The sequence below is a fragment of the Tupaia chinensis genome, unplaced genomic scaffold, assembly GCF_000334495.1.
Source record: "Tupaia chinensis unplaced genomic scaffold, TupChi_1.0 Scaffold000014_1, whole genome shotgun sequence".
NCBI classification, from domain to species: Eukaryota; Metazoa; Chordata; class Mammalia; order Scandentia; family Tupaiidae; genus Tupaia; species Tupaia belangeri.
The window spans coordinates 5,915,993-5,939,464 of record NW_006159444.1 but is presented as its reverse complement, the minus strand read 5'-3'; the positions used below and the strand labels follow the sequence as shown (position 1 = coordinate 5,939,464).

The 23,472-nt window shown below is 44.7% G+C and overlaps 1 protein-coding gene across 1 annotated transcript in view; it reads left to right on the top strand.

The window, feature by feature from the left end:
* The window catches only part of PLEKHG1 (pleckstrin homology and RhoGEF domain containing G1), a 119,532-nt gene extending 97,425 nt beyond the window's left edge, over positions 1 to 22,107 (top strand). The window contains 4 exon segments of the mRNA XM_027769902.1: positions 2,621 to 2,659; positions 4,752 to 4,774; positions 11,353 to 12,997; positions 20,767 to 22,107. Coding sequence (XP_027625703.1) covers positions 2,621 to 2,659; positions 4,752 to 4,774; positions 11,353 to 12,997; positions 20,767 to 21,830 — 2,771 coding nt within the window. The 3' untranslated portion in view covers positions 21,831 to 22,107.
* The last annotated feature ends 1,365 nt before the right edge of the window (positions 22,108 to 23,472 follow it).

Below are 23,472 nucleotides of genomic sequence, written 5' to 3'. Positions count from 1 at the left end.
TCTGGGGATGGGGTCTCTACTCCTAGCTGGAGGCTGAGACAGGATCTCAATAGTGAGAATTTGTCTTAAAAAAAAAAAAAAAGGAAGGGGGAAGGGTAGGAATCTAGCTTTTATTTTGGCTTAAATTTTTATTTCCCAATGAATATAAATCCCTGAGGGACCAGCAGTTGGTGTAATGGCTCTGTCACTGGACTCCCATGTAGTCGACTGTGGTTTGAGTCCCGGACCTGGTGGCTTAAACTCATGCCGGGCACGTATGCATACGTGCCCAAGATCCCAAGAGGACTTTAAAGTACCTCACTTTTGAGGAAACTTTTGTCAAGTGCAAACTTTGGTTCTCTTACCCCTCAGCCTGCCGCCTGCTGGCATTCCAGGGAGGGAGAAGAAACTTCTACAAAGTAGAGAACTGAGCATCAACCCCACCTCTGCAGCTCAATCCTCATCTTAACCCAGCAGAGCTCCTGCCCTGTTCTCTGCATCCCCACATTTTACTCTATGAAAATCACCTTAAGATTTCTTTTTAAAGAATCCCATGGGGACCAGCAGTTGGTGTAATGGCTATGTCACTGGACTCCCATGTAGTCGACCGCGGATTGAGTCCCAGACCTGGTGGTTTAAAATCATACTGGGCACGTGTGCATACTTGCCCAAGATCCCGAGAGGAGAATGGAGGAGAAGGGATTGTGGCATGGCCATCCCCCCTGGGGGGTGATTTCTCGCTTTCTGTCTGTCTCTCTTCCTGGCAATTGCATGTACCCTGTAGCAAAAACCGCTAAAGAATCCCATGAAGAAAAGATGAAGTCCTGAATGAGCAAATGCGAATTAGGAGGGAAGCTGAGGAAGGCAGGGATCTGGACAGGCCAGTTGTGGTTGCGGCTCAACCTGTGGTTCAATTACTCCCAGGCTCTGGGCTAGCTCTTAGAAACCAGTAAGGCTCTGCAAACGCCCAGAGTTATTTCAAGCCACTCACTGCAGCCACATGGATTTGGTCCAGGCCCAGGCCTGAGCAGCCCTGCCAGCGCAGTGGCCTTATTTGCCCTCCGCTGAGTTTGGACTCGCTGCCTGTGAGCAGGGCGGGCCAGGACAGCAGACCAGTGACCTCATCTGTGTAACTCGGCCTGTGGTTTCCAAGATCCCCAGCACTCAGCGCCTATGCCTTGGAGAGCCTCGGCCCTGACTTGTAGAAGAGTAGCTTAAGTCTCCTCCCCAGAACTGCTAGTCCTTAGGCCTTGTGGTACAGAGGACCACACCTGGGTAGGATAGAAAGACGCAACTTTGACAAAATAAATGAAGGTGCCTTTTCTGGAAAGAGACTCTAAAGGTTTTCTTCAGTGCTCAAAGGGCCAAAGTCTAGACAAACACAGGCCCCCGTGCTCGAGGACACTTGCACGGGGGTTGAGGAGTGGACTTCCTAAGGACGGTGAAGCAGATGGGTAGCTTTCTCTGCTAGGGAGTGGAAAAGCAGGGCAGGGGTGGGGAGGGTAAAGGGAGGGAAACGAGGCAGAGGAAGAGAAGGAGGGGAGGAGGATGAGGGAGCAGGAGTGCAGGTGCCTTGCCAGGGCACTGCCGGAAGTCCCCATGCAAGCACGGAGCTCTGAGATCCATACGCCCTACCAGCTGTGTGTTGGGGGTGTCCGTGCCTGATGAGATGAGTCCCCCTCTCAGTGTCTGAAACGAGCCGCGAACTTTGTGAGGAGCGTGGAGCACCCACCCTGACTGATGCACGCTTGTCTTTGCAGACCACCCAGGCTTCTGCTACAGCCCTGAGGGAGAGACCAGGGCTTTTTGTGGCTCTAAGGAAGGTCCGGCTCCTTATCGGCTGAGAAGGAAATCCGGTAAATAGAATGTTGTCATCAAAATTCAGTACTTGAAAGTCCCTTCCCTTCCAACAAAAAGGCGTTTTTCTGTCTGGGTATGGAGCTCCCTGCAAGCTTGGATACATTTGAGGCCACCTTCAGTGGAACTCGCATCCCAGCCACGGTAGTCTGCGCTAAGACGCTTTGCTCTGCAGGCTGAGGCCTGGGTTCAAGTCCTGTCCAACCTAAAGTCTGGGGATGGGGTCTCTACTCCTAGCTGGAGGCTGAGACAGGATCTCAATAGTGAGAATTTGTCTTAAAAAAAAAAAAAAAGGAAGGGGGAAGGGTAGGAATCTAGCTTTTATTTTGGCTTAAATTTTTATTTCCCAATGAATATAAATCCCTGAGGGACCAGCAGTTGGTGTAATGGCTCTGTCACTGGACTCCCATGTAGTCGACTGTGGTTTGAGTCCCGGACCTGGTGGCTTAAACTCATGCCGGGCACGTATGCATACGTGCCCAAGATCCCAAGAGGAAAATGGAGGAGAAGGGATTGCGGCATGGCCATCCCCCCTGAGGGGGTGATTTCTTGTTTTCTCTCTCTCTGTCTCTCTCTCTTTCTGGCGAGCACACGTGCCCTATAGCAAAATTGCCCTATAGAGCAAAATCCCCTAAAAAAAAAAAAAAAATCTCTGAGTAATGGGAATTTGGGCAAATTTGATAGAAAATTCTAAAGCGCAATTAAATCATCAATAAATTAATTCATTGATAAAAATTTTTTATTTGGTTTAGCAAATGATGTTGGCTTTATTTTTTCCTCCCAGAACCTTCCTCAAGATCACATAAAGTTTTAAAGACCAGCGGTAAGTCTTAAAATATATTTCGTTTTCATTTTTATTGATATCTATTTAATGAAATCATGCACACACATATACATACACACACATATACATACACACACATATACATACACACACATGTATCTGCTACCAGATGAATTACAAATGGACAGATTTGATTGCACAAAGAGGAATTTCGGTAAGGCAAAAGTGTCCCATAAAGAAAAGTGCAATCAAATAACTTATTTGTAACATATTTGAAAGGTATAAAAAGATTAATATCTGTATCATATAAAGAAATGTCATGCATTGAGAAAAGAGGAGGGAGAGAGATAAAGGACTCCTTTTTTAAAAGACAGAGAATATAATTGGGCAGCTCCCCAGGAAGTATACACACTGCCAATCAAATTTTAAAATGATCATTCATATTAGCAATCAGAAAAAACAATGATTTGAATGAAATAAATAGAAGGAAAAAAGTTATGAGGTTGGCCAAAGATACAAAAAAATAAAATCAATGAGAATGTAAATTTTTGTAATGCTTCAGAAGCAAAATTCCATAATGCCCATTTGAACTTAAGATGTGCATTTGCCCTTGACCCAACATGTTCATCTGTTCAGAAGTACTCACCCAATGTGGACAGACTAATGTATGTGTGTTCTCTATTTTTTTTCTTTTTGAGGTTTTTGCTATAGGGCGTGTGCACTCGCAAGAAAGACAGAGAGAGACAGAGAGACAGAAAAAGAGAAATCACCCCCCAGGGGGGGATGACCATGCTGCAATTCCTTCTCCTCCATTCTCCTCTCGGGATCTTGGGCATGCACGCACATGCGCCTGGCGTGAGTTTAAGCCACTGGGTCCGGGACTTGAACCACAGTCGACAGCAGAGGAGTTCAACGACATAGCCATTACGCTAACATACTCTACAGCTATTAAAAAGGAAGTGAAGGTCAACACCACTAACAAAACTGTACACATATATTTAACAGAAAATGCAATATTGCATATTCCATCTTTATTTTTAAAACAAATCATTGTGTGGTTCAGGGCACACAGGACCTATGGCTACCACTAGCAGGGTGAATTTGTTGCAGGAAATTACTTAATATGCTTCGGTAATTAAACAGTTCTCAATGATAAAGTCTTTTGGATAACACCAATGAAATATCTAAAACATCAACAGAAGCATAGTCTTCTCATTGTGTGATTTTCATTTCTTAAGGCAGGTACATTTCTTTATATATTTTTTTTGTTTGGAAGCTTTTGAAACATATTAACATGAATTGGTTCATTGTTCTCACAGACTAAGATACTTCAGCAGTCAGATGTTTATAAGGTTGTTTTATGTATACCAGGGGTTAAGGACTGCATTGGCACAGGCAGTAGGGTGATGCTGGAGCCATATGGAAGGCCTGGGTTCAATTCTTGGACTGACCTAAGTATGCCAGTTACAGCATCCTGCCTCCAATCCCAGCTGCTTGGAACCCTGAAACAGATGGATCGGTGTGACGAGTCCCTGGGAGCATATTTCTATCTGTCTTCTCTCCCTCTCTCTCATGAAAAAAAAAAAAAAAAGTAAATACATTAAAAGTAGGTTATATGAAGGGCCTTCAAAATGGTCATGGAAATGTGAATTATAAAAAAGTTGATGCATAGATTTTAAAATTTCTTTCAACCAAAATAAAATATTTTTTTCTCTTAATTTATTTATTTCTTGTATGTGAAAGACAGGCAGAGAGGTAGGCACCCCCAACTGGGTCTTCATACCACCATCTGCCCCAGGACCTCAGGCACACACTGCCTGGTGTACAGGTAGGCTTGGGGCACGAACCTGGGACCTTCCCACGCTGTCAGCATCAGAGTACCGAGTTACCACTCCACTGCAGCTGGCCGAAACTCATACTTTCATTTCATTTTTCCACATGCTTTTTCCCGTCCCATCATATAACTGGGAACATTTAAAGGTATTTTTGAAAACCAGATCTAAAGGACCCAGAAGTCTCTGGGGCTCTAATTATTAGCAGTAAGTTTTAAATGCTATAAAATATTTGTGTTTACCTTAATATGAGAGACACTTTTAATTCTCAAACTTGAAAAAACACTTCTATTTTTCAGAAACAGCACAAGACATCCAAACGGTAAGCATGGCCACATTTTTTACTTAAGTGTTGATTTAGATACTTTATAGGTGCCCTTTCCTTCTCTGTCCCCATCCCAGCCCATGCTCCAGGTACAATTATTTTACATTGTGAAAATTGCGTTTTACATTTAGATTACGTTGGGATTATTTCCGTTTGGTTTAAGTGAGGTCTCTTCTTTACCAATCTCCTTCCCACCCCTTCATCTCTTAGAACTAAGGCAGACGCTTTCTTCCTTTGCCACCTGTCCCCGCCTGGGAGCTGCCCTTTCCCTTCAGGGGAACACCTGCATTTTACTAGTGGGACCATGTCCCCCCTTGTCCGTGCCACCACCTGTGTGAGACGGCGGCCCTTGCCTCCTGAGTGTAACTCCCCTCCCGGGCCTTAGTCTCAATTGCAAGAAGTCTAAGAATATGGTCCTGCCGCTGGGCGGAGGTGTGATGTCCTGGGACTAGTGAAACTACGTTATGTCAAGTTTTGATTTTCGCCTGCTAAGAAGGGGAAATGTGAATGGCGTGTTCAGTTGGAGGACGTGTATTCAAATGGATGACCCCTGAAGAATAGATGCCACCTCCTGACCTGAGTGTTTTGTCCAGTCTGATCCATTGGCTACTGATAAATTGGCTTAATAGCGATTCTTGAAGACCCGATCGTGGCTTTTTGGTGAATGTACTGTGACAGTGAGGATGTGGTTGTGACACTCTCTCCTCCCAGTTCCAGTGGACGTTGGCTTAGCACAGGGCCAAAGTGACCCTGAAGATAAAGGTGGTATCTTTCAGTTAAAACTGGTTCAGGGGTGGCCCGTGGCATGATGGGGCAGCTGGATCCACCTGGCCAACTGTGCAGTTCGAATCCTGGACCTGGAGGCTTGAAATGGAAGAGAAGGACTTGCTGTGTGACCATCCCCTGGGTTTTTTGGTTTTGTTTTTGTTTTTTTTCACTTTCCCTCTCTATCTCTTGTGAGCATGTTTGCCCTATGGCAAATTAAAAAACAAACAAACAAACAAACAAAACCCTGCAATGTCTAAAATTCAACTTTGTTTTATCTTTTAGTTAGTTTTTAAATTTTCATGGCTAAATAAATGTACATTTTTTTCAGTACATATTTTTGTTTAGAAGATTTTGAAATTTATTAATGTTAATTGGCTTGTGGTCCTGGAAAATGGCATGAACTTCTGATGTTTTAATTTACTTGTTGTGATAAGGGAGCACTATGGAAGGTACCTGCTCTTTAAGGTAGCCCCGTCCTTCTCAGTACTAAGTGGGGAACCACTCGTCAAAGAACTCTGAAGAGAGCCCCCCCCATAACCTGGTGGCTGAGCGAAGCCGGATCTCACATGGCTGATCGTAGGTCACATCCCGCTCTGGCAGCTTGGAAAACACATCTGACACGTGTGTGATGCCCCAAATCCTAGCAAGATGGAGCGATGAAGAGGAGGGATTACGGCATAACCACACACCCCCGGGTTGCTTTCTCCATCTCCCTCTCTTCTATGTCTCTCTGTAGCATGTGCAAATGCTCTTTTGCAACTTAAAAAAAAAAAAATTTCTGGTGATACAGTTCTAAGAGCCTCCTGGAAACTGCAACAGTGCTCAAGCCAGAGGCCATGTGTGGACCCCCTAAACTTACAACTCTGAAGACAAGAAAGGAAACGCCAGTGAGCTTTTCTTAGTGATAAAATTCCACCTTCTAACAATAATGTGATAAGTGTATACTGAATGCAAAGAAAGCAAATTTACCAGTGATTAAAGAGTCTATAATAGAAAATATTCCTTAATAATAGCTTCATATTTCTCCTGGATTTTTCAATGGCTGTGTATGTGTGTGTGTGTGTGTGTGTGTGTGTGTGTGTGTAGTGGTTAAGCTCATATGTTAGCTGTGGATTATGTCAGGGATTCAAATCCATTTCAGCCATTTAGAAACATGATGGTAGGAAAGTTACTTAACCTTATCAGGATTTAAGTTACTAACATACACATTATTATAAAGATTAAATGCAATAATGTATCTTTTTCAATGTGCTTAATACAATATTTGGCATAAAGCAAGTAGTCCATAAATGGTAACTATTATGTCATTAAATAGCCATAATGCTAAGAATGTGGAAAAATAAAATAATGAAATTCATCATGGCCCTGGTAAAACTGAGGTATTAACATTTTATGTTGTGACCAATCAAATACCGATTACTTCTTAATCTAAGAGCTTGTTCAGTTCTAATGATTTTCTTTTTCTTATTTTTTATTTAACTTTATTTATTTTTATTCAATCATAGAGGGACAGACTGAAAGAGAGAGGGAGAGAGAAAGTGAAAAAGCAAGCCGCCAGGTCCAGTACTTGAACCGTGGTTGGCTATGTGGGAGTCCAGCTCCCTTATCCACCATGCCACCTGCCAGCCCCACTACTGATGATTTTTTGATGTAAATTTGTAGCTTCCAAAGTACTGCCATCTTCATTTCCAGTATAAATACCTTAAAGATATACTTCAGTATTAACAACCCAGACCCAGTCAGTAGCATACCAAACTGCGTGCTGGAAACCGCATGGCCGACCACAACTTCGGATCCCTGGCCCAGTCAACTGAAATGTGCCCGGTGTTCACAGGTGCCCAGGATCCTGACAAGCTGGGTGGCTTAGAGAGGGGATCATGACCTGATAAGACCCTCTCTAGGGTGCTTCTCTCTTGTGTGTGCACCTGTCTCTTTCTCTAGTAAACACACATATGTTCTCTGTCATGAATAAAAATAAACTTAGGGCTGGCCCCATAGTGCAGAGGCTAAGCACGGTGTATGGAGAGGCAGAGCCCACATGGCCGACCACAGTTTGAATCCCAGCTCAACAGCTTGAAAAACATGCTAGGTACATGTGCAAGTGTGTCCAAAATCCTTTCAGGGTAAGAAAAGAAGATTGAGACATGGCCATGCCCCATGGAGGGGAGCTTTCTCTCCTCCCTTTCTCTCTCTCTCTGACAAATGCATGCATTCTCTGGCAAATAATAATAATTTTTTAAATTTATTTATTTTAATTTGATTGGAGAGGGACAGAGTGAATGAGAGAGAGAGAGAGAGAGGGAGAGAGGGAGGGAGGGAGGGAGGGAAAGTGAGAAAGAAAGCACCAGGTCCAGGACTCCAACTGTGGTCGGCCACCTGAGAGTCTAGTGCCCTTAACGACCCTGCCACCTGCAGGCCCCAGAATTAGCAATCCAAGGTACCTAATTTACTGAAACATCTGAACATTTTCTGGAATGAAAGATTTTTTTTTTCATTTTTTTTTTTTTTTTATCGAGAGGTTTTTGCTATAGGGCACGTGCGCTCACCAGACAGAGAGAGACATAGAGACAGAAAGCGAGAAATCATCCCCCAGGGGGGATAGTCACGCTGCAATCCCTCCTCCTCCATTCTCCTCTTGGGATCTTGGGCACGCACGCACACGCACCTGGCATGAGTTTTAAGCCACCGGGTCCAGGACTTGAACCGCGGTCAATACGTGGGAGTCCAGCGACATAGCCATTACACTAACCGCTGGTTCCCAAGATTTTTTTAAATATTCAAATATATTTATTATTATTTGGAACTTTTATTCTTTTATTCTCTTTTAAATATTTATTTATAAATTCTATTTATTTATTGTGATTTTTTTAAGCAGTCAGATATGTGGGAATCTAACATCCCAACTACCATACTACTCACTGGCCCCAGGTGAAAGATCTTAACAAGGATTACTTTTGGTTATTGCAAGAAACTCAGAATCACTGTGTTACACTTTCAAAGTGTTTTGGCATAATTTAGCTAGTTAGTATGAATTTACTTTAATTGTTTTTTGAGAGGTTTTTGCTGTAGGGTGTGAGCACACCAGAAAGACAGAAAGAGAGACAGAAAGCAAGAAATCACCCCCCCCAGGGGGGATGGTCACACTGCAATCCCTTCTCCTCCATTCTCCTCTCGGGATCTTGGGCACGCATGCATATGCGCCTGGCGTGAGTTTAAGCCACTGAGTACAGGGCTCGAACCAAGTTCGACTACATGGGAGTCCAGTGACATAGCCATTATGCCAACTGTTGGTCCCATGAATTTAATTTATACAAAAGTAATTACTGTATACCTACATTTCTATAAACATTTTATCAGTGCTAAGCCAGATGAAAAGGAAGAGATACTAAAGGGTGGAGAAAAAGATACATAAAGTCAGTAAATATTATATACATTTTTTTGAGAGATTTTGCTGTAGGGTGTGTGTGCTCACCAGAAGGAGAGACAGAAAATGAGAAATTACCCACCAGGAGGGGATGGCCTTGCCACAATCCATTCTCGTCCATTCTCCTCTTGGGATCTTGGGCATGCATGCACATGACGTGAGTTTAAGCCACTTGGTCCGGGACTTGAACCACAGTCGACTACGTGGAAGTCCAGCAACATAGCCATTATGCCAACTGCTGGTCCCAGTAAATATTATATAAAAATACCATGTGTAGCTATATGTGGGAAAAAAAGAACAAAAGATGAAATGACTGGGGCTAGGTGATGTAGTGGTTAAGGCGCTGGACTCGCACATGAACGACCACGGTTCGAGTTCTGAACCCACCACTTTCACATACTTTAGTGTGTGTGAAACTCACACTGGGCATGTGTGTGTGCACCCCAGATCCCGAGAGGAGAATGGAGGTGAAGGGGTTGCAGCGTGACCATCCCCTCAGGGAGTGATTTCTCGCTCTCTGTCTCTTAGCCTTTCTCCAGCAAGTGCATGCACCCTATACAAAAATCTTTCCAAAAACAAAGAAAAAGATTAATTGACTAAATGAATTTTTAAAGTTTTAATAGAAAAATAACATTGAGGTTTTTTAGGCATTATTTAATTAATTAATTATTATTATTTTACTTTGACCAGAGAGAGTGAGAAAGCAAGCCATCATGTCTAGGACTCTGAACCATGGTTGGCCATGTGAGAGTCCAGCATTCCAACCACCATGCCACCTGCCGGCCCTCAGGATATTTTTTTAAAGTTGATTTTGAGGAAGGAGATAGGTGGGTAATCTTGACAGGGTCTTATTATGCTGAGATTCCCCCCAGCCCCAGCTATCCAGCCAGCCAGGATCCTGAGCACACCCTTGGGCACACCTGGTATGTTTAGGTAGACCCAGGATCCAAACCCTGGGCCTTCCCACATGGCTCTAGCCCTACACAGCTGCACATTCCTACAAGAAAAGCTTTTGCCTAGAATTTATAAACCTAGGTAATACCGGTCAAGTCCATGTGGGTCTGCAGGGGCAAGAGAAACCCTTGGAATATGCAGTCAGATCTCAGGAGTTTCCGGTAGATGGAAGCCATAGTCAGACTCCTAGGAATCAGGCACTGGGCCTAAAACTCCATAGGAAATCTCAGAATCCTGATCTCTACATACCTATTTCTACAGTGAATGTTCGCCAGGTGCACAGAAGACTTATGTGAAGTATCTTAAGGGTTTTCTCAGTTTAGCTAATTCTCTGCTTTGGAGCAAGAGTTTTGGAGTCAGACCTGGGTTGGGGTCCAGCCTTACTATTCACCAGGAAGACAAAGTTACCAAATCATTTTTTTCTTTTTTTGGAGAGGTTTTTGCTATAGGGTGCATGCAGTCGCCAAAAAGACAGAGAGAGACAGAGAGACAGAGAGCGAGAAATCACCCCCCAGGGGGGATGACCACGCCGCAATCCCTTCTCCTCCATTCTCCTCTCAGGATCTTGGGCACACACGCACATGCGCCCAGCGTGAGTTGGAGCCACCAGGTCCAGGACTCGAACTGCGGTCAGCTACATGGGAGTCCAGTGACACAGCCATTACACTAACTGCTGGTCCCAGTTACTGAATTTTTTGAAGCCTCGGTTTCCTTACTATGAAATTTGAACAATCTTATCTAGCGCAGAGTGATGGTGAATATTAAGTTTGGAGAATATCTGTAAATGGTCTACCTAGTTTCTAAATAAATATTAATTCCTGACCTTCCTGCCCTTTCTGCAATGATCCAACGTACTTTCCTTTCTTTCTTTTTTTATTTTTTCTTTTTAAAAGCTTTTGCCATAGGGCATGTGAATTCACCAGAGAGAGGCGGAGAGGGAAAGTGAGAAGTCACTCTCCAGAGGGCATGGTCACACTGCAGTTCCTTCTCCTCCTCCTCCCAGGATTGTGGGCATGCACACACATGGGATTTTTCAAGCTACCAGGTCTGGGACTCGAACCGCTGTCAGCCATGTAGGAGTCTGGCACCGTTACCACTGCACCACCTCTGACCCCTGCAGTCTTTACTTTTTTTTAAAGTTTATTTATGTCTTCTATGAAAGAGGTTGCCCCCAGCAGGATCTTCACGCCATGATCCACGCTCCAGTATCAGCCTGCCCAATCACAGGCAGACATCATAAGCCCAGCATCCTTGGGAGGTTCCGAGATGTGAACCCTCAACCTTTCCAGTTGTGTTACCACTGTACCACCACCTGGCCCCAAGAATATCACAGTCCGCACAGAGGCAATGTGTAACCCAGGAGAAAGTGCTAAGTCATATACCTTCTCCCGTGGTGCTGTACTTTAATCGATGTGTTCTCTCTTCTCAGGTTTCCAGAGAGGAGAGCTCTCCCCGGCTGGCGTCCACAGGGCCGTCTCCTGCACAGAGGAGCAGTCAGCCCAGCACTTCTGCCATTATGAGTGTGCTGCGCAGGGGCGGGGCCGTCAGAAACATCTGGACTGATCACCAGATTAGACAGGCCTTGTTTCCCGGCCGACGGTCCCCACAGGAGAACGAGGACGACGAGGATGACTATCAGATGTTCGTGCCATCCTTTTCCTCCTCGGATCTGAACTCTGCCAGGCTGTGTGAGGACAGCACGTCGAGCCGGCCCTGCAGCTGGCACATGGGGCGGATAGAGTCCACCGAGCCCGCGGGCTCTGGTCACAGGATTGTCAGGCGCGCCAGCAGTGCTGGGGAGAGCAACTCATGCCTTCCTGAAATAAGGATCAGGGACAGCGATGGCTCTCAGTACAGCCCCCAGAGGGACCTGCAGAACGGCCCTGTGCCAGGAGGGCAGGAGGCGGCCACTCCCTTTGGGTCCTCCGTCGAGCTGACCATTGACGACATAGACCATGTCTACGATAACATCAGTTACGAGGACTTAAAACTCATGGCTGCTAAACGCGAAGGGGCTGAGCCCTCTCCCACCAGATCAGCCAGGGACTCTGTTCGCCCCAAAAGCACCCCAGAATTCACCTTTTTAAAGAGGCCAGCTAGCCACAGTCAGAGTTCTCTTCACATAAGAAATGACGGTGCTGTCTCCAGCCAAGAGGCCCCTATCCAAAGCACACAGGAACTCCAGGCTGTGGAGGAAAACATCTACGACACCATAGGACTCCCAGACCCGCCGTCGCTGGACTTCAAATGTAACAGCCTGCAGCGTTCCAAGAGGAGCACCTTTTTGGGTCTGGAAGCGGACTTTGTGTGTTGTGACAGTCTGAGGCCATTCGTGTCCCAGGACAGCCTCCAGTTCAGTGAGGACGAGATGCCCTACCAGCAGGGGCCCCCTGAGAATGACTATTTGAGTTTGCTGTGCAATTCTTCCAGCTGTAACTTGTCTCTGGCCGAGAAGGCTCTGTCTGATAAACTGTCTGAAGAAGTCGATGAGATCTGGAATGATCTAGAGAACTACATCAAGAAAAACGAAGACAAAGCTCGAGACCGACTCCTGGCGGCGTTTCCTGTCAGCAAGGATGACGTGGCAGGGCGGCTGCAGATGACAAGCTCACCCAACCTGAGCCACAATGGGGCCTGCTCCTCGTCCACGCTGTCACTGCCAGGGATCCAGGCTGTGCCCACATCCACCATGGGCAGGGCCGGCAGAGTGGGCCGGGCCAACTGCCCATTCGAAGGAGACCTGATTTCTAAAGACAGCTCCTTCGTGAGCCTCAGCCGGCTCTCTCTGGCCAGTGACATGCCTCCCATGGACAGTCCCTACGACCTGGCCAACTGCAGTCTGTCCTTAGCAGACCCTGAACACCCTGACCCTGGGATGGAGGCTGCAGATAAAACAAAAAACAGGGTCTTTATGATGGCAAGGCAATATAGCCAGAAGATCAAGAAGGCAAACCAGCTATTAAAAGTGAAGAGTCCAGAGGTGGAGCAACCGCCAGCCGGTCAGCACCACAAAGCTACACACAAGGACCTGGCAGCCATCTTGGAAGAGAAAAAGCAAGGCGGGCCGGCCATTGGTATGTTCACACTGCTTTTCCTCCTCACTTTAAGGCCTGAGGGCAGTGCCCAGAGTCCAGATGTGCTCAGAGTGGATACACTCTAGCATGTGTTATTTCTGAGTAACAATAACACCACAGACAAAGCCTCTACAGTCAGTGTTTCCCTTATCCAAAATACTCAGGGCCAGGAGTGTGTCAGACTTGGGATTCCCCCCCACCCCCCCAGATTTTGGTACATTTGCTTATTCAGAGAGAGACATCTCTGGGCTAGGACCCAGGACTAACCGTAAAATGAATTTATTTCATATATATTGCTAAAGAAGGAATGTCAAAAGGTTCGCGAAAAAATGGAACTAAAGTATGTGGTTATTTTGGTGCAAAAAGAAAACCTGAAACCCTCACACAGTTTCTTTATAATATGTGCTTTTCCATGAGCTGTCTGAAGACCCCCTCCTACACACAGCCTGCGGGTAATGTAATGCCATGTTTTTGTATTGTAGCATGTTGACACATGAGGTCAGATTGGGGATTTTCCACTTATGACACTGTTTCAGCCCTCAAAAAGTTTTGAATTTGGGGCATCTTGGATTTGGAGGTTCAGACTAGGAATGTTTAGCCTGCACTAACCTTCCCACTTCACCTCCAGTGAGTTATACAGGTTGTAGCATGATTGACCTCAGACGGCTTTCTCGTGTGTGTGTGTGTCACTACAGAGCTGATATTATAAGAAAACTTATTCTCTACAGTAACCTAAAGTATGAGAAAAAAAAAAAAAAAGAAAAGAAAAAGCATTCACTTTTCCCGTGGGATATCTGCAGTGCTTCTCTGTGTCTGAGTAGTTAGAGGGAATGAGCTCGTGGGCACTTTATGGTTTGGAAACACAAAGAATAGGATTTGGCTCTTTGTTTCAGATTCCCAACAAACACGCCTGCTCCTGCTAACAAGGACAAAAAGGGTCTTTTTTGTACTTTTCTGAACTGCTCACAGTAAAACTCAGTTGCTTTCTCACATATTTTGGGAACTGAAAACACTCTGTTTTTAAAAGTAGCTGCTGGGGCCAGGAGGTGGTATGGTGGTTACAACACTGGACTTCTATACAGTTCGAGTCCAGGACCCAGCAGCTTGAAAATCACATAGGGCGGGACCAGCAGTTAGCGTAATGGCTATGTCGCTGGACTCCCACGTAGTCGACCACAGTTCACGTCCCGGACCTGGTGGCTTAAACTCACGCCGGGTACGTGTGTGTGCATGATCCTGAGAGGAGAATAGAGAAGAAGGGATCGCAGCGTGGCCATCCCCCCTGGGGGGTGATTTCTCGCTTTCTATCTGTCTGTCTGGCGAGCGCACGTGCCCTATAGCAAAAACTTCTCAAAAAAAAAAATAATCACACAGGTGCATGTGTACCCAAAATCCCAGGAAGAGACAGGAGGAGAAGGGACTGGGGAGTGGTCATCCCCTCTGGGGGAACAGATTTCTTACTTTTCCTCTCTCTGTCTTCTGTCTGTCTGTCTGTCTCTCTCTCTCTTTCTCTCTCTCTCTCTCTGTGTGTGTGTGTGTGTGTCTTTCTGGCAAGCACACAGACCCTATGGCAAAAACCTAAATAAATAAATACTAAGTGGGACCAGCAGTTGGTGTAATGGCTATGTCACTGGACTCCCACATAGTCGACCGCAGTTCGAGTCCCAGACCCAATGGATTAAACTCACACTGGGCGCGTGTGCGTGTGTGCCCAAGATCCCAAGAGGAGAATGGACAAGGGATTGTAGCGTGGCCTTCCTCCCTTGGGCAGGGGTGATTTCTCGTTTTCTGTCTCTCTCTGTCTTTCTGGCGAGCACATGCGCCCTATAGCAAAAACCTTTAAAAACTAATAAATAAATACATAAGTAAATAAGTAAGTAAAAAAATCAAAAGTAGCTGCCGTAAAGCCTTGAATGCCATCTCCTCCAGCATTCTCATATGTGCTTCTAGAAGTCTACCTCTTTAGTCAGACGTCCGTCGTGGAGCGTAACTAAACCAGGAGCTTAGGCACGCCATGGGTAGGATCAGGGCTACAGGAGTGAAGGAGACACTCATGGTTTGACTTTTTTGCAGGACAAAGCGTAACGCCCATCTCAGAAGTGCCTAGGTGTGAATGAAACACACGATCCTCATTGGATGAAAAGCCAGAGGGTAGCAGTTTTCACCTCAGTATCTTCCTCTGCAGACCCAGGGACATTTCTGAGGTTAGGCCCAGGAATCTGTATTTTAAAACAGCGTGGCCTTGCCAGCATATTTTAAGAAATCCCACCCTAGATTTTCTGACAAAGGACCCCCCTAATACCTAGGGAGAGGAGCCAGTTCTCTGATGAAGAGTGAAAACAAGATGGCTCCGTGTCCGGATGGGTCTGGGTAGCCAGCTGCACAATGACAGGGGAGTGTTGGACTTGGTGCCACTAAGCTCCTTTCTTTGGAATCAACTTATTTATCTCCATGGAAATGAGACAATAGGAGGGAGATACTAAATTCCTAAATGAACCTACAAGTTACTTAATTAGAACCTGTATTTTTTTTTGAATGATTGATAATATTTAAAAATTGTCTAAAACTTTAATCTTCAGTAAAATTTTTTAACAATGGGGACGTGGGGCCCTGGAAGTAATGTCTAAAGGAGTTTACAGACTCTCAGTTCTTCTTTGTAATAAAATAGAGGTTAAAGTGATTTTTGTACAAATGTGAGAATGACCAGGTTCTACGTATTGGGTTGATGAGGATGTCATGATGTATGTTTCTATTTTTTCTATGCAAAAATGCATCATGACTTTTCCAGTGACCCAGTATTTTTCTCCTCGCAGTAATATACTGAAAGTGACGCATGTCCCCTTTCCAAAGCGAGTGCTGCTACGCTGGTTTGCTCTTACACTTAGAGAAAATGCCCGTACTCTCACTGCAGAGTGTTCTTCGGTGGGGGCGTGGATGGCCTTAGAAGCAATTGTATCTTGACAGAACTGTTGACTGAGTCTAGGCTGGAACTTCTCAGAATAGGAGAAAATACAACACTGGTTTCTCATTACAATGATTTATGCCAGCAGATTGTTCTTTAAAAGGCCAACAAATGGCATGGTGGTAAAGGCACTGGATTCCCACATGGCCAATAGCAGTTCAAGTCCTGGACCTGGCAGCTTGAAAATCACACTGGGCCCATGTGCATGCATGCCCAGAATCCCAAGAGGAGAATAGAGGAGATGGGATTGCAGCATGGCCATCCCTTTTAGAAGGTGATTTCTCACTTTCTCTCTCTCACTCTCTCTCTCCGGGAAACACATGCATCCTATGGCAAAAACCTAAAAAAAAAAAAAAAAGAAAGAAAGAAAGAAAAGAAAAGAAAGAAAGAAAAAGTAATTGCCTGGGCCAGGTTGTTTAGAATATGTAACATGCATTAAACTGCAAAATTCTGAGACAAGTGTGTCCTTTGATACTGACACATTAGGGCTTATTTGGTTTGTTCTCCTTTTTTTTTTTTTTTTTGGCCACTGGTATCTTCTTGGGATCCCACAGGATCTTTTCTCAGCCTCAAGCCTGGGTCCTTTCTTGACATGGTGGGCTACTATTGGCGTTCTCCCAACAAAGAGGAGAAGATCTCTCCAAAGTCATCTTCTGAGAGTGACGTTTTCCCCTGCCATCTGGCAGGAGCACGTCCCTAGGGCCTGCCATCTCTTGGACCTGATGAATTACACCCACACCTCTTCCATCTGGGTGATCGAGACCACTTCCTGTGCCCACTAGGCTTGCAATCAGGTGACATGATGACTCCTTTTCTCTCTCTTGTTTATCTGGGCACAGGACGTCGTAATCGAGTGGACCGCTTCTCCAGACTTCTTCGTATGGGCCTTGCCACTTTGCCAGGAGCTTGCTCTCGGTGTTGTGCGGAAGGAGGAGCGCCCTATTCACCTGCTGAAACTCTCGAGCATCTCTATTGAACTCTCTAGCCGGGGTCTACAGGCCCCGGATCAGATTGCCGCCTATAAGTCACCCAACCAGGTCTAGTTGCTCCCACATTTTAGAGCCTGTTATCACACGGTGGCCATTTGCTTAGTCAGAACCCCCTCCTTTCAGGCATGGAGGCCAAGGATACCTTTGGGTTCTTGTTTTCTGTGATGTCCACATGGGAGAAAACTCTGTATAAGCTCATGGAATTGTCCTTCTTGTGGAAAGTAGGGAAGACACACTTTTATGCTGGTGTATACATCTCCAGCAACATCAGAAACCTTTTTTTTTTTCTCCTGTAGGGTGTGTGCACTTCCTGGAGAGAGAGACACACACACACACACAGAGAGAGAGAGAGAGAGAGAGAGGGAAGTGAGGAATCAACCCCTCTCTGGGATGGTCACTCAGCAATCCTTTCTCTATACTCAAAATTTTGAGCATGTACACACATGTGCCTTGCTTGTTTTTCAAGCGACTGGGTACTGAACTCAAACTGCATAGTCGGCCTGTGGGATCCAGTGCCTTAACCTCTGTCCCACCTGCTGGCCTCTAGAAATATTTGTAATCATCTCTCCTGAAAACAGAATGTTTGATAGTTTTCTTGTCAAGGATTACTTCACATTTTTCTCTGGAATCATAAAGAATCCAACTTTCAAACTTTGAAAAAGGGAAGTAAGCCAGTGTCAGCCCTGAGATTGTCATGGAATGATGATGAACGTGCTTTATGAAGATCATTAATGCAAGGACTAGGCACACCAGGGTCTCGTACCAAACCTTCTAGGCTAGAGCCTTCATCTCGTCTGGCTGGACCCTGTACATCGCGCTAATGGGAGCTGCTGAATCACAGCTGGTGCTCTACGAGCTTGTCGCTTGTTCAGGCTGGCATCATGCCAAGTCACAGACGCCCGTACAAGGTCAAGCTGAGACCAGAAGACCTTAGATAAGCGCAATACATTGTCTCCTAGTGAGGAACTTCTTCCTCAGAATTGATGAGATGGTCCACTCTTTGTTGTCCAGAGATAAACCGTGTGACTCATCCATAGGAAACATTTCATCCAAGGCTGTAGTCTGCTTCTTCTGTTCTGCTATGACCTGATTTCCAGGCTGCATTTCCACTCTCAGTGGTATGGTCTCAGGAAAAGTGTGTCTATTTTATAACACTATATTTAAAATAAAAGGAGAGAGAAAACTTTCCGAGTAATGAAAGCATTATTGAGACCAAGTTCTGTCTAGAAAAATGACAGGTGCTCCATAGGGACCTGAATAACATGTGCAAGTTGTTCTCCAAGATCAAAAGCTCATAGACTAGCTTGAATAAACAGCCAGCCCACATATGAACAGTCAGCAGCACAGGATGGTGTGTGGGTGTCTGCATGTATGTGTGCACGCACACACACCCACTGGTAGAACAGAATAAGGACACGAGTGGAAGACTTCAGAGACAAGAAATCAGAAAAGAATTCAGGGGCAGGTAGGGCCTATGGAGGATCTGGAGAGATGGGTGGGATTTGATGAAGCACGAGAAGAGGAGAGTAAGACAAAAGCATGAGAAATATGGTGGTACTTTGGATAATACATGGTTTCAGATTATCTGGGCTAAAGCCAAGAGCTGATTGCTCTTGTAAAACTTTATGGTTACATTTTGACATTGAAATAGTTTGTTTGAATTTTAATTAGTTCTACTGCTTTCTCCTAAGTCACAGTCTTCTTGGAAGCCTGTGAAAGCCCAGAGCCTTCCTGACTCAGCTGCGAGGTCAGGCTCGGAGTGCAGTGTGTGTAATGTTGACCTGGACTGAGCTGCTGACCTTCTGGGGGACGGCTACCCCATGAGACCATCTCAGGATCCAGTTGTCCAGGGCTGGGTTTCCTAGTTAATGAAACATTGTAGGTTTCAAGATGGCTCACTGGTACACTGGAAACCATGTAGACTTTTATATGATTTCTCTAACAGTGTTGCTAAACCTTAATTGGTATTAAGAATCTTTACTATACATTTTGGAGTAATTTCACAAGATTTTCTTATTAGAAATTTCTAAGCTGGGACCAGCAGTTAGCGTAATGGCTATGTCGCTGGACTCCCACATAGTTGATCACGGTTTGAGTCCCAGACCCGGCGGCTTAAACTCATGCCAGGCGTATGTGCGTGCATGCCCAAGATCCCAAGAGGAGAATGGAGGACAAGGGATTGCGGCGTGGCCATCCCCACTGGGGGGGAATTTCTGGCTTTCTGTCTCTCTGTCTGTCTCTGTCTGGTGAGCACATGTGCCCTACAGCAAAAAACCTCTCCAAAAGAAAAAGAAAGAAAGAAAGAAAGAAAGAAAGAAAGAAAGAAAGAAAGAAAGAAAGAAAATTTCTAAGCTAACAGTCTGTCCTTCCAAGGAATCTAGAGCTAAAAACCCAAAGGGTCTGCATCTAGGATCTATAATGAGAAGTTAAACAGATTGTTGACCTTGATCGGAGGGAGTAAGGGTTAAGAGAATTGAGGGGGCTGCAGTTAAGAGGCTCACAAAGATGGGCTGTTTCCTGACCTCATAAAAGGCAGACCCAAAATGGAAGGAACTCAACTAAATAAGTACTTAGCTTAAATGTAAGGAACAATGTACTAGTAACAGGCTGCTAAAAACATAAGTAGCTTAAAGAGGAGGAAGAAAACAGTGTCACCTGCAGGTTGTCAAATATGGGAGAGAATAGATTTCCTTTACGGAGGTTGTGGAGATGTGGTTTAAGCAATTTGTAAGACGCAGGGAGTTCTTTGATTCTAGGATGGTCATGTTGGATACCTAGATTGGGGAGGGGAGTAGTGCTTGAAATTGACATCTCCTGGGCGCTCTCTCATAAATCATTATAGGCTCAAGAGATCCTCTGCCTGCATCATGGTTCAGTTAATATCTTTAGAAACATCTGTATGCAGAAGAGTGCAACAGAGAAAATGACCTCAGTGTTTGTTCTAAGTGGCAAAACTTTTGTAGCAGTCTCTGTCAAGTCCTGTTCTCGAATCAGCACTAGAGAGCGTTAGATCATTGAGTCCAAGCACAGATGGTTCATTCCCAATGTCTTGGAGGCATGGGCTTGGGGGATGAGGAAGGAGATACAATAATTTTCGTCAATAAATGTGGTTTCGAAGTACTGTAAGAGAGGACATCCTCCAGACATCGGGTCCCTAGACAGTGATATGAAGGGCTTGCTGGAAACAGCCTCGGGGAACGGACCCTTCTAGGAGTAGTTGTCTGAGAGCTAACCAGAGTGGTGAGAAGCTAGACATCACCATTGCACTGTGGTCATGCTTCTCTTAATGGCTACTTGAGTTGTTTTGCATTGAGCAGGGCTTAAATGCTGACTTCCCGTTTTTATGATGTTTGTTTTCAGCACTGACACTGTTTTCTGCTTATAAAGAACACAAGAAAATTTATTATATATAGTGGACACTTACAGACCTGCCATTGAGGTAAAATACGAGGGGACTTCTAAAAGTTTGCAGGGAAATGGAATTAAAATATGAATATATTTTGGTGCCAAAAAATGTTGAAAGTCATGCATCACTTCCATTTTTCTATGAACTTTTGTGAAGACCCCCTTATAATACAGAGTTAAATCAAATTACACAAATGTTCAGGTGGCATTTTGCTTTCTATTAAACTGAATTATTTTGTTAGTTTGTGTTGTGTTCACTGATTCCTCATTCTCGAACTTCACTTTAAAAGCCTTTCTACTGTTTAAATGTCTTTAATATCTTGGTCCGAATGTTATATTCTGTAGTTTTTAAAAATCTTTTCTATGTAGGAATAATTCTATGTATATTTATCGTTTCAATATTTGCCTTGCAGGTGCCAGGATTGCTGAGTATTCCCAACTGTATGACCAGATTGTATTCAGAGAGACTCCCATTAAAATTCAGAAGGATGGCTGGGCCAGCCCTCAAGAGTCTTCCCTCCTGAGGTCTGCATCCCCTTCCCAGACCCACCATGGCAGGGAGGATTGGCTCTGGCATTCAACCTACAGTAATGGAGAGTTAGCAGATTTCTGTCCCCAGCCAGAGCAAGACTTGAAGTCAAAATATCCCACTTCAGAGATCAATACAAAAAGTACTCCCAGACAGCTGTCTGCAGCTTGCTCCGTGCCTTCTCTTCAAACCTCCGACCGCCTGCCAGACTCCCTGCAGAGATGCAGCGTGGTGGTGAGTCAGCCCAACAAAGAGAACTCATGTCAGGGCCATCTCTACAACTCTCTGGGTCGGAAAGGAATCAGTGCTAAATCTCAGCTTTATCACAGGTCTCAGTCATCTTCCTCAATTTTGATAAACCAGTCCACAGACTCCATCAGCTACCCTAGTGAAATGGAAAAGAAACAGCCACTGTCTTTATGCAGAAACGCGAGGTGTGAGAGTCACCAGGATTTGCTGCCAGGTGCCGCGGACTCATGCCAACAGGGCACTGGCAAGTGCTCAGACCTCACACTCCAAGACTCACAGAAAATTCTGGTAGTAAATAGAAATCTACCCTTGAATGCCCAAATAGCGACACAGAACTATTTTTCCAATTTCAAGGAGACGGAAGGAGATGAAGATGACTATGTGGAAATTAAGTCAGAAGAAGAGGAGTCGGAGCTGGAGCTCTCTCATCATCGGAGAAGGAGATCTGGCTCGAAGATGATGGATCTGGACTCCGGTGAAAATCTCTGCAGTGGCAACACGCCTTCCTCTTTGAATAGTCCGTGCATTCCCAAAAAGTCAATCAACAGCAAACTCGGGCTTACGCCCTATCTGACATCTTACAACGATTCTGACAAACTGAATGATTATCTCTGGAGAGGGCCGTCTGCCAATCAACAAAATATTGTTCAGTCTCTGAGGGAAAAATTCCAGTGTCTTAGTTCAAGCAGCTTTGCCTAAGGTTCTTCATGACAGCTGCCTGACGTTTTCCGATGCTCCTAAATTCCAGATACTAATGAACTGTTTTCTATGTACCAGATGAAAAGCATTTTGTAATAAGCAGAGGTGTAAAATTACACATTCTTCCGCAGCACAACTTTCTGTTCCGGCTGACGATACAGCCCGGACTGTACTGTAGCCAGTGTCAGCGTCTGACCGTGTACTGCCAGACGCTGATTGTGTTTGTGTTTTACGTAAGTCAATCTTACTTGAAAATTTTTAGGTTTTGTTTTGTTTTGTTTTTGAAAACATGGCCAGGATTTTTCCCCCTGTATCTTAACAATAGTGACCATACTTTAAGAAATGCAATAATTCTCTCATATTTTCCAGAAGCCCCAAGTAGCTTTATCTTACAACTCAAAGGCAGCAAGGAGACGTTCTCACATTTTAAAAGAAAACTAAACTGTGCAAAGAATTATGCCTATACCTGATGTTTTGGTTATATTTGTGGCGAGACCTTATAGACACAGAAGCCAGAGAGATCTAATTGGAGCACAGTCAATTTTGCCCATTTTAAGTCTCTAAGCTGTTATTCTTTCTTTTCTAAAAAAGAAAAAAAAATTATAGAGCGCTCATGCGAGAGAGAGAGAGAGAGAGAGAGGAAAAGTGAGAAATCACCCCCCTGAGGGGGAATGGCCACGCCACACTCCTTTCTCCTCCAGTCTCCTCTTGGGATTTTGGATACACACGCACATGTGCCTGGTGTGTTTTCTAAGCCACCAGGTCTGGGACTTGAACCTCAAAGTCAACATGTGGGATCTAGCACCTTAACTACCAAGCCACCTGCTGGCTCCTAAGCCATCACCTGCTGGGTCCCTAAGCCATCATTCTTAAATCATTTTATATTAATGCAGAAATTGTGTGACTGTTGAAAATGAAATGTAACAGGACCGATTTGCTGTAAGCAAAAGCTCCTCCCCTATGTTCCTGGACAAGGCCTGGAGAATGTGCTGCTCACTGTGTTTACGATTTCTGGAACGAATGATTTCCTTAATGTGTATAGAAAAAAAGTTTAATAAAATGCAAATTGACCTAACTAGTTGAACAGATGGGATGACTTCTGGGAAGATCTTGATTATCTCTTCATATTACAGTTGAAAGAGAAACAAAAAACAACCCTCTGTACCATTCTATGTGCAGGTCTCCAACCAGCACAAAGTCAGCCAGAAACTAAAACAGGACAAAGCACTTTACCTTTTCCAGAACAGTTTTTCCTATGCACCTTCATGACTTTTGGACTCTGCCAAATCACGTCCTCTGTCATCTCTCTGAGGAGTTATTTGCTGCAGGAATAGGGCAAGAATTTATTTTCTAAACCACACTGAACGTGGGGAGCCTTTTTTCATTGTTTGGAGACATTTAAGAGCAGAATCTTCGGTTCCTAGGTTCTGACTAATAACACCTTTCATGTTGTAACTTGGTCTTTAGATAGTATTTCATTCTGATAGTACATTCACGTCTAACTCCTTCAGGAAGGAAGCAACCAAAGCAAGACGTTGTAAGTCAGATAGAAAAATCAAAGAGGCTAAAGATAAGGGAAGCAGAGTTGTTACTACCTTATAAAGAGCATTCTACCTTATTGAAGATTCCAGTGAATGCAGCA